Below are 16,204 nucleotides of genomic sequence, written 5' to 3' on the forward strand. Positions count from 1 at the left end.
ATCTTGGCCCAGTGTCATAGATGGCTAGGGATGGCAAGATTCAGGGAATCAAGGTGATGGTCCCTACACATCCTTTAGAGCCCAGAGGGGCTGAGGGCTGGTCAGAGGATTCAGATGGTGGTGAACATGGGTTCCCTGCACAAATTCTGAGATGGAATTAGCCCCAGTCCCTGGTTCCACATTTCTGTAACACGAGGGTTCTCTTTCACCAGGGGTTGGACAAGTTTGGCTTTATCACAACTACCTATGGGGCATCTTTTGGTTCCCTGTCACATGCAATCTGAATGACTTCAGGCCAATTTTTATCCCTCACCTCAGTGTCTCATGAATTCTGGGCTATTGTCTGCCCAGCCCAGTAGTTACTCCTGCTGGCCCATTTAGCCACAGCTACATTGAGGTGTTGAGCTACCTTTTATGGACCCATTTCCAGAAAGAGTCCTGGCCAACAGCTGCTCCCTGCAGGGTTTCCTCTTCTCTGGCTAACCAGGCAGTTAAGTGGCTGCCCAAGTTTCCAGAGGAAAGCTCTCACTACCGGCTGGCTCTGAACACTGAATAGAATGAAATACTCTCATAGCCTTGGGTCAGCCCCTGGGAACCGTATCTGGTTTTGAGGCAGACACAGACAGGATACGATTCCATTTCTGGGCTCCCATCTATCCACTTGGAAGCACCTGTTTCTCCTGTGGATGTCTTAGAAGCAGGAAATGCATGAGATTTGCTCAGCACTTACTGGGAACCAAAGAAGAAACAATCCTAAAGTGATTTAACTGCTCCATATAACCACACATATTATGTTGGAAAGAAGCAACCCAGCAAGGGTACAGTGTAAAGCCACCTGCTTATCTTCTACAAAGCCACGGCCTTCTCTTGGGCCGCTATGCTGCTGTGCCCACTCAATGGCAAGCAGTCTCTGACCATCCGAGGAAAAGTGGCCTCTTGCTGAGTTCTGGCCCCTGGAGCCAAGTTTATGAAGCCAATCTTCCTTGGAGGGAGGGCAGTTGTATGCCACAGGAAGGCCTGTGTGTCCATGACAAATCCTCTCCTGTGGAGTCCTAGTGGGCGATAAGTGTGGCCCACCTCTGTCCAAAGTTTAAGGGAATAAGGAAATACCAAAGGCAAATCTTCTCTTATGACAGCATCAGACAATTGTTTCAAAATATATTAGATTTGGTTTTTATTGTAGAGCACACATTTCAGGGCAAAGTGCTGCACATACAACTACAAATCTCTCTTGTTTCTTTTTTTGGGAAAAAAGCTGTAAAAAAAATAAACCTGCAATTGCTTTAGTTACACAGTCCCAACTTGAGGAATCCACGCTGGCACAAGTTCTGTTCCCTCAGAGGGACCGCTTGATGGTGGCAGCCCAAATTCTCAGCCTCTGCAGCCTCGGACCAGCACGACATTTACAAGTTAAGGCCTGGAGGGATGTTGGTACCTGGAGGGTCAGAGAGCCTCTGCTTTCAGGAAAGCCTAGGCCCTGGCCTCAGGTGGCATGGAGAAATTCCTAATATATCTAGATTAGCAAACCTTGCAGCCTTTGAGGATCTGAATGGGTAGAAATTGCCAAAGACTTTACATTGTTTATTTCTTTTATTACTTTTTTTAAGGTCCGCTCCCGGCTCCCACCCACCCTGAGGCAGAGGGGCACCCACCTGGTCTGAAGGCCTGAGCCCTGGCCTTGGATGCATGCTGCAGGCAGATAGGTGTGGACACTTCCCCAAGGGGACCCTGTGGGAGAAGGCCCAAGCTGGCCTATGTAGGAGAGGGGAAGGGAAAGGGAAAAAGCCAGGAGACCAAAGGAAAACTAAAAACTCAAAACAAAAATCCTACCACACCCCACAACAATATTCCACACCCCACATGCTAGACTTGGGAGGACACCAGTCTCTCTAGCTAGAAACAATCCTAAAGTGATCTGACATGGCAAGTCGTAACTGCTCCATATAATCACACACATGTTGGAAAGAAGCAACCGAGCCAAGAGGTATGCTTTTGGCAAGAGGTCAGGACCATGGCAGCCCTAAGGAATTGTGGGCAAAGCATGCCAGTGGGCTCAGGGGCAGCCCAAGGGCACAGTAACAGCTCTGAGGATGCAGGCCTGGGAACTGTGCCCCACCCAGCCAGCCCCAACAACTGTCAAAAGAAGGAGAAATGGTGTTTGCATGAGCTTCCAGGACCTAGAGAGCAGGTGGGAAGTGGGAGGGTAGCAGAGCCAAGGCTGAGCAAGCTACAGGCAGACCTGGTAAAGCTCCCAGAGAATTCAACCAAGCGCAGATGTCAGTGAAGGAAGGGGTGGGGCGGAAGATCAAACTTTAAAATACTGAACCGATTTAAATCTTAAACCAAACCAATTATTTCCTCAATCAAAACATTTTGTTGCTTTTAAATAAACCCAGTTTAACACAGGTCCATTTGAAGACTACTGCCCCTCCCGCCGCAACACATCTACTGGCCACTTCAGTGTTAGTCTCTGTGCTCAACAAACACCGACATTTCCATCCAGGAGGAAAACCACGAACACGAGGACCTAGGTCCTGGCCAATTCTGTTCTTCAACCTTTGAGACAACAAACCAAGGAAAAAAATAACTGGATTTTAAAAAACCCCAAAACAAGAACCATCAAAAACAAAAATGAAACAAAAGGAGGGGGCAACTACGTGAGGCTAAATCAGAGTTCCCAGAGGGATGCAGGCAGCAGGCCTCAGTGCCTCCTCATCTTCACCTTCCGGGTAGGGCTGCTGGCCGCCTCGGAGCAGTCCTCTGTGGACTCGTAGGACTTGCGCCAGTAGTTCTCTGAACTGAAGCTCCCCCTCCGCCGGTGTGTGGGCAGCAGCACTGAGCGACGGTTCTCTTCCTTGTCCATCTCCAGGATCCGGGGCCTGCCAGGAAGGAGGAGCATGTCACCTGGATAATGGGTTGCTTTGGCTCCAGGGTTCTCACGGGAACAAACTGGCCTCACAAGCCAATGCTCACTGAGCCACCCTGGTCTTTGAAACATTTCCCATGGCCCTGTGAGATCTACTTGGCTCTGAGGAACACAGGTTGGTGCCCAGAACATTGCTAGAGCTGCAAGACAGAAGAGGCCTTTCCTATCACTGCCTCATCCTCTTTCATGGTCCAGGCCATAGACCTCTACTTCTCTGCCCTTCTCACCCCTTTCTCTCCACCCCGTCAGCAATCCCGCTAGCCTCAGAAACCACCAAGCTATCATCTTCCTTCCAGCCTTGGGATTAGGCCTACCCAGCACTTCTTCCTTATCCTCAGGCCTCAGCCTAAGTACGACCTCCTCAAAAACCTCTCCTCACACTGAAGTAACTTCCCTGAGTTTCTGATCTTCCAAGTCCCAAGTTTCCCTCTAGTATTAAGTGTGAGCCCATTAAAGAATCTGTCTGGATAGGAATGAACAAATAAGCAAAGACATGGAAAACCTACAAAGTATTCTCATTTGCCAGCGTCTTTGCCTAATCTCATCTCTTTGGCATTAGGTGGACTAGTGCCACCAAGTCAGAAGAAGCAGATGTGAGGGTGGGGATCCCAAGCTCCCACTCAGCCAATCCCTCACCTCACTTCACTCTACAGTGTGCTGGCCTTCAGAGAGGGGCCTCTGCTGAGTACCTGTGGGCAGCATCAGGATCTGCCTTGCGATGGGACCGCTTGGGCTTCAGAGCAGGGTCTCTGTTGTTTCCCGACAGGCGATCTGAAGCATAGCTTGGTGGCAACAAGGAGCTGCTCAGGGACTTTGTTTCCAACCGGGGTGCATCTAACCTCGTCCTGTAAAAGAAAAGCACATAGAGCTGGCCCCACTCAGGCCAATTTCCTCTGGCCAGGCTGAGTTGAGGCCAGTCAGCCCTGTCTAGCAGTCTCTGCTCTGGCCTCAGTCTCCTCCAAAAGTTCAAGCTTAGGAGCAGGGAGGGGTAATATTTCTGCTTGGGAACCGCTGCCTCAAAGACCTCAAAGTGCTGTCTTGACAGAGTGAAGCACTTCGGTCCACTCAGGTGCAGAAACGCTTGGGAAGCATCTGTTTCATTTGCCTGCGGACAAAGGGCCCAGCTTGCAGGCATCAGCACACTGGAACAGACACCTCCCTTATCCTTGTGTAAAGCCCCAAGCCTGTAGGGGGCACTAGAGGAAAACGTCAGATTCCCTCCTCCCTTAATGTACACACAGGGACACTAAAGCTGGGGCACAATTTGCCAGTTCTCCTACCTAAGAGTGGCAGAACCAGGAGCCCAGCCCACTCCAAGCCACAAGTTTGGCTTGGGGATGCTCTGGTCGACACGCGTTTGGCTTTCTGCTTGCCCCAGGCTGCTAAGCCTAGACCAGAGTTGGCCTAGACCAGAGTCGGCACACCTTCTCTAAACACAGGTCTGCGAGACATCCCCCATCCCTCTTGGGGCTTCTCCAAATTGTTCTGCCTGGTTACACCATCACACTACACCCTTGCACACCTAAGTTCAGGAGTCAAGGCTCTATGGATGTCAGCCAGGCCCTGCCCCAACCCGACTGGGCCACTGAGCACTGCACACATCTCACCCCCTCACCCTGTCCGAATTTCTGTTTATCTTAGAAGCTAGTGAGCCTCTCAGTTCCTTTAAAAGACCCTCCCCCAGGAGGGTTAAGATCCTGAATGTGCCAAACCCAGGGGCATGCTAGAACATATGCTCTTATGTTCTTCCTCCACCCAAGTCCTCTACCTCCCCAACTCCATCCTTCTGGCCAGACAAGATCAGGTGGCCACACGAGATGAAGGCCAGTGGGACGAGCTGCCAACACCAAACACTGACCAAGAAAATATGCATGCTGGGTGGGCTAAGATAGAGCAACATTCAGACATAGTTATGAAAGACTGAAGGGTCCAAAGAGCTGACTAGTCTACAGCCTGCTGCCTCACTCCACTCTAGAAAGAAGCCTCACCTTCATTTAAAACAGTTACTTGTACAAGACAAACAAACAAGGAACCCCTTCTCAGAGCTCCATTTTCTTAGAAACTCAAAGCTATCTACCTCACTGACACAAGGCATGGGCAGTGCTTGGGTGCTCCTTTATGCCAACCACTGAGGGACCACCACCACCTCCAGATCTAGCATTCAAAGTCTCACCCTGATTTGGTCTCACTGCCATCTAGTTGATTCAGACTCACAGCGACCCTACAGGGCAGAACAAAAAAGTCCCTCTGGGTTTCTGTAAATCTTTACAGGAGTTGACAGGCTCATCTTTCTCCTAAGGAATGGCTGATGGGTCTGAACCACTGACTTTGTGGTAAGCAGCAGCTCAACGTGTAACCCACAATGTATGGTGACTCAGAGAGTATAATACCAACTACCCTGAGGATTCTGCTCCTGGAGTTCTTGGGAAGACATCTAGCCACCAGTCCTAACCTTCCTGGGAGTGGTCTCTCAGCCCACCCACACATCAAGGGCACCACTTCCTTGCTCAAAGGAGTGGACTCATAGTGAGCCAAAGAAACACTTGGACGCTGCCTACCCCTTTTCCCTCATGAGCCCTTAGAAAAAGCTTTCCAGCTTTGACTGACCAGGGTCAGTGACAAGAGTCCCTAGACCAGGGGTCCTCAAACTACGGTTGGCCGAGGACATTTATCCGGCCTGCCAGGTGTTTTTGCCCCATTTCTTTTTTTACTTCAATATAAGATATGTGCAGTGTGCATAGGAATTTGTTCATATTTTTAAAAAACTGTAGTCTGGTCCTCCAACATATCTGAGGGACAATGAACTGGCCCGGTTTAAAAAGTTTGAGGACCCCTGCCCCAGACCTTCCCTTAGCAGTCCATGCACTCTTTACCCAAACTCAGAAGGCAAGGTGTAACCAACTCCTCTGTCTGAACATGGTTTTGCCAAAAGACCTCAAGACTGCCAGAGACCCTCCAAGGTCACAATGGTTCCTGGAGCCAAGATGGTCCTCTTTCTACCACATCCCCAACTTCTTCTTTAGGAAAAGTCCCCACAACTGCTCTGGAGCTGCTTCCCCACCAGTGACTGATGCACCTCCCACACTAACAGATCTCCCGGCCCCCAGAGAATACAAACTTGGACATTCACAAGCAGAATATAGGCTATGAGAGACTACACAAAGGAGTGCCGAGGGAACTTCAGATGGTGATACAATTCTTACTGCAGACTGGAAGGTTGGGTAGGGTGTGTTTGTGTGCTGTGTGAGTGCTTATGCCCCCGATTGCAGTTGGAGATATCAGGGGTAGCTTAAAAAGAAATGACTTAGGGGAGAATGGTGCAGAGTGCGGGAATGTTGTACTACTGGGCTACCACGTCCAGGTTCTGGGTTTTAACCAATGTTGGTAACCAGAAGAAAAGGAAGTGGAAAAGCAGATAAAATCTGCCCTCTGGCCAATTCTGAGACTATTTACAGACTAAAGGAGAGAGGCAGAGGTTTGCCCAGAGCCCCTGATTTTCAGGACTGCCCAGAGATTGAGTTCATATCTATTCTACAGATGAAACAAACCCAAAGTTCTGACTTCACAAAGTGTCAGAGACCTCATATTATTCTGGGGTTCCAGGTGGTCTCAATGGCCAAAATATCAAAATTAGCAATCAAAATTAAAAAGATAAAAAAACAGCAAAACAAAACAGCATTAACTCAAAAGTTTAAACGTTAAAAAAAAATTATAAATGTCTATGAGTCCATACTGATAAATGATTGAATATATAATAAGTAGGCAGAAAAAAAAAAGAAGAGTTCTAAATAATAAAGAACCCACCCTTACACGACTTATGACTTGCTTCCAAAGACCACAGCATGAGAATAACTGTACAATGGAGAAACTTGACAAATATGACCTCAGAAAGGTGATCAAAGTTAGCATAGTGAGAATGAGAAGTCATGTTGATAGTGTATATACCCTTGATAGGATGTGGTAAGAATGGCCAATTCATCTCCACAGTCTTCCCCAAACCCCTAATTCCAATCTAACTACGAGAAAAACGCTAAGACTCAGGAGCATTCTGTAAATCTTCTAACCTGTACTCCTCAAAACTGTCAATGTCATTAAAGGCAAAGTCTGAGACACTGTCACAGCCAAGAGGAGCCCAGGAGACATGATGACTAAACAGAACGTGGAATCCTGGATGGGGTCTCAGAACAGAAACCAAGGAAAAACTAAAACTGGAATAAAGTATGGACTTCAGTTAATGGAATGAGTTCATGAATTTTGACAAAGTGCACCAAGGAAAAAAATCAGGTGTGGACTGTATTTGGCAATTATCTTTACAATTTTTGTGAAAACCTAAAACTGCTCTCAAATAATAAAGATTTAAAGTAAAAGAAAAAGATAAACTATATGATATCCTGACCAAGGCTGAGTCTTGTCTTGCTCCTGGGCTTCTACTATATGAACCTATGCAACCGCCGATCCCTCTCTGGAACTCCTTATGAAGAAAGCTTGTTTCAGCTAAATCAACATGGCTCTGGCTTCTGCAAATTCCAGTCCACTCACCATGAGAAGGGCAGAAGTGCCTCCAGTGGCCAAAGGTTCATTGGTGTTAAGTGTTAGGCCATACCTCCCGATTCCTTTACAGGAGGGTGGGGGGCGGGCGGGCTGAGCACAGCTATAAGCTGCACCCTAACACTCCGCCTGTTTTCTCTTCTCACTCCCTGCTTCTCACTGAAGTGAAAACCCAAGCATTTTTAAAGCAGGCTGCTAAGGCAGAGTCTAAAAATAATCAGTGAAAGCACACGTGACAAATCAGGCCAAGGAGGTGAGGAAAAAGATGTGGGGGGTGGGTCCTGAAAGAATGCTCTCACTTCTCAAGGCTATGGCCATAAACACTGGGAAAGTGTGCCTTTGCTCAGGCCCAAACTCCATAAACAAAATTCAAATTTTAAAAAGGTAAGAGAACTCAGTTACCTCCACTCCCAGGCTATTGATAGAGAAGACTCATGAGCTCTAAGGGAATCTAACCCTACACCTTCAGACAGGCCTGAAGGCAAGACAAAAGGTGGCAGGCATCAGGGGGGTACTTACTTCCTGAGGATGATGACTGCTCGGCGCTCCTTGATGTCCTGAGGCCGTATGCAGTGAGTGATTTCATCAGCAGCGTATCCACTGAAAATAAACACAGAGCATGTGAGTGGGGAAAATGGACAAGCAACGGAAGTCCCCTGGGAAAGGAATAGCAACAGGGCTGCCCTCTGTCCCATCCCCCTGCCGCAGGGGAGACAGGCAGTGATTTGAGAGGTTCAAAGATCTCCAAGGATGGGAAATACCAAATTAAGCTTTCAGCCAGATAACACTCAAGGAAAAGCCTGGGGTAAAGTGTTCCAATGGCCTCTTAAGGCAGAGTCAAAGCAGGAATAGCTGCCAACAGATCAAGAGTTCCTCCTTTTTAAAGGGTCACCTTTGTAGCACCTATGAAGGTTGCTGGAGTGACTGAAGTCAGACCTTGATGAGAGACAAAGCATCAGATCTCTTGTTCTCTCTTCCTTCCTTCAGTTTGCAGAGGCAGCCAAGCAGATGCTAACAATAATAGGTTACCAAGATAATCTAAGACTGCATTGTTCAAAAAGGAGTTTGTCTACAGATAAAAAATAAAAACAAATGTTTCAAAGCTTCCATTTACAGAAATCCAAACTTTAGAAGATTGCTGTGCTGAGGATATTTCAGAAATTTCCATCACAAATATTTTTAACAAGCTACTTGATTTTTGAAACTGCTTAGAGATCAATGAATGTGGATAGATGATTGTCCTCTTCACAGTTAAGTCTAATTTGAAACCCTGAAGCAAGCTCCTCACTGAGAGAACGGCACCCACATGACCACCCTCTCCCTCTCAGGCTCCATCACCACATGAGGCAACTCTACACAGCCAGAAACATTCTCAGCAATAGGTCTAGCAGGAGGTGAACACCGTCTTAGGCTTCCTGACTGTCCCTGGACCACAAAGCCTGCACACTCCTTGGCTGCTAATCAGCTCCCTTCTCATGAGCAGCTGTAAGGACCTAGACTAAATTGTCTGAACTCCGCAAGCCTGGGAAGGACTCAATTAAAAAAAGATAGGCTGGTCCAACCACAGACAAAAGTTGGATGAGAGTGAAGAGAAAACCCCAGCCTCAGCCTCCACGACCCTAACAGAAGAACTAGGCAATGTCCAGCTATCACTACTCTGACCACTCTGAAAAGGACTCCCAATCGGAGGTTCTGAACAGTGGGTGAAACATGTGGAACAAAACTCAAATGCATAAAAAGATCAGCAAACTGGTCTCCTAAAGACAGACTGTGGTCCTTATACACCTTTTGAGCCTGAAATTGAACTCACCCCACAATTCAGCTTTCAACCTCAAATTATATAAGCCTGTAAGGTGAAGAATAACACTGAGGTATGAACCCCTTAGAACAGTGGTTCCCAACCTTCCTAATGCCGTGACCCTTTAATACAGTTTCTCATGTTGTGGTGACCCCACAACCATAAAATTATTTTCATTGCTACTTCACAACTGTAATTTTGCTACTGTTATGAATTCGGGTGATTTGACCCCCAAAGGGGTCACGACCCACAGGTTGAGAACCACTGCCTTAGAACAAGTAACCATTTGAGATCAAAATGGCAGCATTTGCCCAGGGACAGAGCTCAGAAGGCAGAAATGGATGGGAAAGGGAAGATGGAGTGATCAACACACGGGGGAACTGGGACAAATGCTATAATTATATTGTAGGAATTGCAATCTGTCATGAAACAAAAGTGAATTGAATGGAAAACCAATTTGCTCTGTAAACTTTCATGCAAATAACAGTTCAAAATGCAGTATGTTAAGGGACCACAGAATTATTACATCAAAAGAACCTACTGACTTTAACTGCACACTGACCAAAGAATCATCTCTCAAATAACATCTATTACTATCCTTTAACACACAGTGAGACCTGCTACACAGTGACTGGGAGATCTGGTATGAACCTCCGCTTTGTCACCTTTGAAACCTTACAGTGCTGATCCTAAACTTGTTTCTTCATCTGTGATAAGGGTTCTTGGCCATTCTTTTGTGGCTACTAAATGATTTTAACAGGAGGCAGGCAGCATCTGTTCCCTTCCAGCATAATCAGTGTTTATGATTACATGATTGAGGGCCTTGGTGAGGAGGGCAGTGGGAAGACTCCTGAGGTTGTCTTGAGAGATCACTGAATGCTAAACACTGGACCACCAGGGATGGCTTGAGATTTACCTAGATAAGACAGGGTACCACCATATATCAATCACTCCCATATACTAAGCACTTGACATTGGACTACCCTGGGGTAAGCCAGAGCTTTTGAGTTCAGCGCCTGTCAAATGCACATGTCTCTTGGGCTCCACTCCCAGACCTACGAGCGCTAGTTCTCATGCTGTGCGCTTGCCATTCCACACTTGGGAGGATGGAGGTGTGTGTGTGTAACTCACAAGAGTTACACACACACACACACTCTTCCTAAACAGCTAAGCAACCCAACATTACAAGGCATTTTAAGACCCAAATCCACAGTCCCCATTGTAGGCAGCCTTCCATACTATTAAGGAGTGTTATCTGTTTCATTTGGCAACGGGCACTTTAAGGGCCCTGACTTTCCACCCTCAACAAGGAACTACTTTAAAAACTATAGTTCTGAAAATAAACTTTATATATATATAAAGTAATTTTTTTTTCTGGAGCTAATCTAGACATCTGTCAAAGTTTAAATGCCCCCAGTCCCTAACAGGACTCTAGAATGGAGGACAAGCCATGCCAGGTTTCTGCTGCTGCACCCAGGTCTTGGAAGAGGTAGCCTGGCAATAGACCGCACAGCCCCACGGAAACAGACTTGGCACCGAGGCTACCTGGAAGGCTCATTAACCTCCATCTCCTTGAACTTCCTGGCAGCTGTGGCATAGCCTACTGACTCTTCCTCAGAGAATTTTCCTCAGAGAACCTGCTTTCTCTGCAGTGGGAAGGTTGAGTTCTGTCCAACAAAAGTTCTCCTAATCAAACTTCAGCAGGAGTTATGAAGGTAGGACCAGAAGAGGGGTCAACCCAGCATAGAGAAACCGAAAGTCCCATTCTGCCAGCTGGAAACCTAATAAGCCCTAGGTCCAGCCCTACTCTTGGCGTGAAGCAGTTTCAGTGCCTCCAGCTCGTTTTCACAGGAAGTGAAAGGAGAGCCTGCTCCATGCTGGTCAGTTGCATGCCACCTGGGCTGAGTCCCATGGTTCTCCTCCACATCCACAGTAGTGCGCACCGACAGCCTGGCCTGTCACCCACTAGCTCCAGACCTTAGAGTGATGAGGTCAATGCTTCCTAAATCCTTCTCTGGGAAGAGTTTATCTGACTCCCCCTCCTCCCCTACATTAACCCATACCTCTGTACTACTTACTATATTTGGCCTTGGAGAAACTGTCTACCAGAAAAAGTGTTCAAAGACCTTACTCATCTTTGTACACAATGGATGTTGGATAAAATGTTTGCTAACTGTTTTACTACTTTAGTCTGTTTTTATATCCACAGAACACAGCAAAGCTCTTACTCCAAGAATTAAGGCGCAGGTTAAATGAGTCTGAAAACCTCTGTAAGGAACTGTGTATTTCTCCTACAAGAGACAATGTCGGAGATTAAGTTGTCAATGTGTGTTTCCAAGATGGCCTCCTACTTCAGGCCATGTCCAGGCTGAAGTGGACCAGAGACTAGCCAAGGTCCTGGTATAGGGATAACTTCCCTGGCAGCTGAAGCCACTTGCCCCAGGCAGCAGAGTCACCCTTACTGATAAGACTCGAAGGCCTGAAATTCAAACTCCAAGTTACTTACCAGCCCCAGTCCCCATATGACATGTGGACTAACTTCATGAGAAGTCCCAGAGCTTTCTGGAACCAGAAGGAAGTTAGTCTGTACATATTATGGTACAAAGAGTTGAGTATAGAGGGCAGCACAACTTTGGAGACATTTTTAGCTAAACTTTATATGTAGTAGTGTGAGAGACTCAATTTTCTATAATATGGCCTTAACCTTACTTTGCAGATAAGGAAAAGTTAAAGTAACTTGCCCAAGGTTAAACAGCTATAGTGGTGGGGCTGGAACTCCAATCAGGTCCGACATCAAACTTTGTTTCAGTGTCTAAGCTACTCTGATTTTTTGGGGGGTGGGGGGTTTTAGGGAGGGGCTGCGTGTGCACATGCACAGGGTTGAGGGTGGTATTTGTCATTTGGTTTTGTTTTCCTGGCAACAAGGTTCAAATCTGTCCTGGGTACCTCAACAAAGTACCAGCAAATAAGCCTGGGGCCCACTCCCAGGGATCAGATCTATAAAGATGATCTCATACCCCTACACAGCTAACACTACATCTCAGTGAAGGTTACGTAGCAACTGGCCTGCCTAAAACGGTCAGTCAGACCTGAAATTTTCATGGCCTACTTATCCCTCTATTTGCTCAGAGCTTTGTGATGAAGACCATAGCTTGCCTGCCAGCTTCCTTTTCTTTGACAACCTCTGTGTTGCCAGGCCTAGCAGCACTAAGGGCAGCCAAAGCCCTCTGCCGTAGAGTATGCTGCCCTGGCTTTATCCCGACTCCTTTTTGTCACAGGGAGCCAGAAGACTCAACACAGATGAAGCCCAGGACCTATCTATCTGCCCTACTTCCTTAACTATGTTTAAGCAGAAAGCTTAATTTTGCTTTTAGCCTAATGCACAAGCTCAGCTCTTAGCCCAGAACCAATAAGAGGTATCCATGCTACCCAACACCAACTTTTAAATGGATGCCACGGGCTGAGTCCACCAGTGTATGTATACTTATGACTGGCGAGAGACAGACAAGAATCATTTCTACTTGGGCAGCCAAGGCCTGGGTCTCTGGAATATGGCCACAACCACAGCCCAGGTAGCAGTAGTTAAAAGTAACAGGAAGCAATTAGCTTTGAGATAATTATTCCAATTAACCCTTATGAGTGTTTTAATCTACCCTATTCACACTACAGGAAGGGAGCACGTGGAAAGGGTTGATATTAAAAAAGTGTACACACACACACAAGAATATTTACTTCCCTAAAGAACAAACATGAAGAAGGACCCACTCAGGCCAAACACAGTAAGGTTTAAAAAAAAAAAAAAAAAGGTTACCTACCAACTGGGTTTGGGAAGGAGCACTTCAAAGCACGTTCATGAGACACTGTTCTATTCTAAGTGTCCAAGCTTAGACATTGGCCACTGAGCCAATGTTTGATACATATCTGCATACAGAACTATTAAAATAAAACACTTATTCTTGTCATGTTTCCTTGGACAGGAACAGGCACCACTGCCACGCACACCAACTAAAGCCTGAGTCAGAGGAGAATTACTAGAACCCCTCCCCTTCCACAGAATGCCGTTATTTTAAACAGCCCCTGCCCTTAGATGTAGGAGTTTATAGCTATCAGCTCAGGGCTAGGATATGTGCAAAGAACTAAGAAAGCATCGCCTTTCCTCCCAGCTTGGGGAAAAGCCCAAGCAAGGATTTTAAGAGGGACACCGCTAAGAGGCAAGCAAGCATCCACCCACCTGCACACTGAGCAAGCTGAAAGTACTAAGTGAGCAGGGGCTATGAGATGCAAATTAGAGGGATGGTGCTTCAGAACCCCAGGGCAGTGTTTTCAACGGGAGCTGGATGATTGTGTCTTCCTTCTCCCGGGATGAACACTGTCATCCTGCTACCGCTGCCACAGCCATTGCAACTGCAGACCTATCTGCTTTACCTAGTGAAACTCCTAGTCATCTGGCAAGTTCCAGCTTACTTCCTCCTCAAAACTTTCAACATGCCCCCAGTGTACTCGTGCGGTTAGCCTCCTGGGTTCTGATTCCTCATTGTCTGTGGTCCCAGCTGGGATATAACCTCCATGATGAGCCATGATTCATGCTTCAGCAAATTCCTAGCCACCCGCCAGCAATCGAGCTGTATATGAAAGGAAGCACCTTTTTAAGGACCTCCCATGTTCCAGGCTCTGTATCACATACCTAAATCACCAACCACATTTAATTCTGATAGACATCAAAAGTCCCCAGGGTCCCCAATTTGCAGAGGTGAAAAATGCTCCAAGATCGCCCACAAGCTCCCAATGCAAATGAGAACACTGAATTCAAAGCCCGGGGCAGCATTTCTCAGAACAGGGCCGAGAGTCTCACACTTAACTCCGGAGCCACACCAGAATTCAGCAGGTAGAAGGGACTGGGAAAGCTTTAGGATTTTACTATTCTCTGCTACATACCTGCCACTACTCCACCTCCTGAAAACAATCCTGAAGGCCCATGACTACGTGGAAAATTAATATCTAACGAAAGATCAAATTGCTCTTGTATTATATAAGGGCCTTTCAGGCCTTGGACAGAGCCAGACACCAACCTGTAGTAGGCAGCAGGCCTCCTGAGAGGGTCTCTGCCCTAGAAAAGGGATATGCCCAGACACTGCTCTGGAAATGCCATGCTCTTAAGCCTGAATGGCAAAGGGACACTGGACTGGTAAATGGCCCTCTGGGTTCCTGTTGGGGGCACAAGGTCAGTGGTACAAAGAAGCCAAAATACAACTTCTTTTGTCACTGACATCCCATACGTTCCCAGTAGGAGACCTCGGACATCACAAGGCTCTGCCGCCATCTCATTAGGGAAGCAGCCTCAGCTGGTCAACCAAAATGAGACAAAGGTCCTGCCCAAATAGAAAGAGGGTCCCAGGTACCCTACCATCACCTTGTGCCTCAAAGCCTACACAGAAAAACCCCCAAGTGTCTTAATCCTGTTGCTTAATTCAGTGCTCCACGAAGCAGGGTAGGGTAGCTGCAGCCTAGACCTAACCTACCAGGTGTCTGGGGGATTACTGAAGCAGATCCCTATGTTTATTTTCAAATACATTCTTCTGCTTTAGGTTCTCTGGGGGGCAGGGCAAGCACTAAGCCTCAACAAGGACGGAAGCTCTGCTCCTGACAAAACTACAAGGCTCAATGGCAGCTTAAGAGACTCTCACTTCATTTTGTTGTCTCGAGTCCTGAAGACAGAAACAGCTTAAAAGGCCTAGTGGGCTCTTCGGCAGCCAAGAGGGGAGAAAGCTTAAGATTGTGTTGAACCCTGTTTCTGCCAAGTGCTACTCCTGGGAAGTCACTGCTGGACACACTGACAAGACACACCCCACCCCCACGCCCAGGGAATAGGGACTGCGCTTCAATTAAGTACTCTCAAGGGCCTTCTTCTGTGGGCATTTGCTGTTAAGGAATCCAGCCCTCTGTTAAGCCCCACACACAGCACTGCTGGCGAGGCTTTCGGATGGCTGAAGTTCAACTTGCTTCTGTGAAACGGACAGAGACCGGAAAGGACAGGTGACCAGTGCTTTAACAGAACACAGGGAAGCAGACCCGAGGGTCGTGAAACCCAGCCCACTCCCTTCTAGCAAAAAATGCCTTCGAATGAATTCTCCTTTACATCCATGACGGCGTCCAGCCCGCCCACCAAGGGGGTACAGGAAGCCAGATCCGCTCCTGGTCCCCTGCCATCTTTCCCCCAACCCCCCAGAGCCTACGCGCAGCAGAGCTGGTCTGGGCTGGCCGGCGCGCGGGCGGGCGGGCGGGCGAGCCGGCGGTTACCTGAGCACAGTCACGCTCCCCCTGCGCACAGGCAGGGAAAGCACAGGTTCCGACACCCGGATGGGCTTAAACTGGAACTTGCAGCCGAAGCAGAGGGCCGAGTCGCTGAAGAAGGACACGGACACGATGGGGCGCTCGAAGATGTGGATGGGGTCCACGTGCGACACAATGCAGCCGCCCGGCTGGTAGTCGTTGATGACGGCGCTGTTGACGAAGCCCTCGGGGATGACGCGGTGCTCCACCAGCTTCTGGATCACCAGCTGGTGCACCCACTCGGGGATCTCGTCCACGTCGCCCGGCGGGTAGAGGCGCTCCTGGCCGGGCCCGCGCTTCTGCAGCTGCGCGCCGTACGTGTAGCCCTCGCCGAAGAAGTACTTGTTGCGCAGCGGGGCCCGGTCGACCGTGTGCTCGTTGTACAGGCCCTTCTCGGCGCGGGACACCACCTCGTCGATGCGGGCCTCGATCTTGGCGCACTCGTCCTGACTGAAGAGGCGCATCTGGCGGATGCCGCTCTTCACCTTGCGCGCCTCCTCGTCCCGCTGCAGCTGCTGTTCCTCGTAGTCGCTGCGCTCCTGGTCCGAGTCTTCCTGGAACTTGCGCTTGGCCCCGGGCCCCGAGTAGGGCTCGGCGGCGGC

The 16,204-nt window shown here is 48.2% G+C and overlaps 1 protein-coding gene across 1 annotated transcript; it reads right to left on the reverse strand.

The window, feature by feature from the left end:
* Positions 1-1,157: 1,157 nt before the first annotated feature.
* Positions 1,158-16,204, reverse strand: ALKBH5 (alkB homolog 5, RNA demethylase; the record flags this gene model as incomplete). The annotated part of the gene is made up of 4 exons (XM_030886491.2): positions 1,158-2,879; positions 3,616-3,771; positions 7,994-8,074; positions 15,570-16,204. Coding segments are annotated over 4 exons (1,050 nt in total), but the record flags the coding sequence as incomplete, so codon positions are not given.

Source organism: Echinops telfairi, unplaced genomic scaffold (assembly GCF_000313985.2).
Source record: "Echinops telfairi isolate 266 unplaced genomic scaffold, ASM31398v2 ScPeMD7_2010;HRSCAF=2546, whole genome shotgun sequence".
NCBI classification, from domain to species: domain Eukaryota; kingdom Metazoa; phylum Chordata; class Mammalia; order Afrosoricida; family Tenrecidae; genus Echinops; species Echinops telfairi.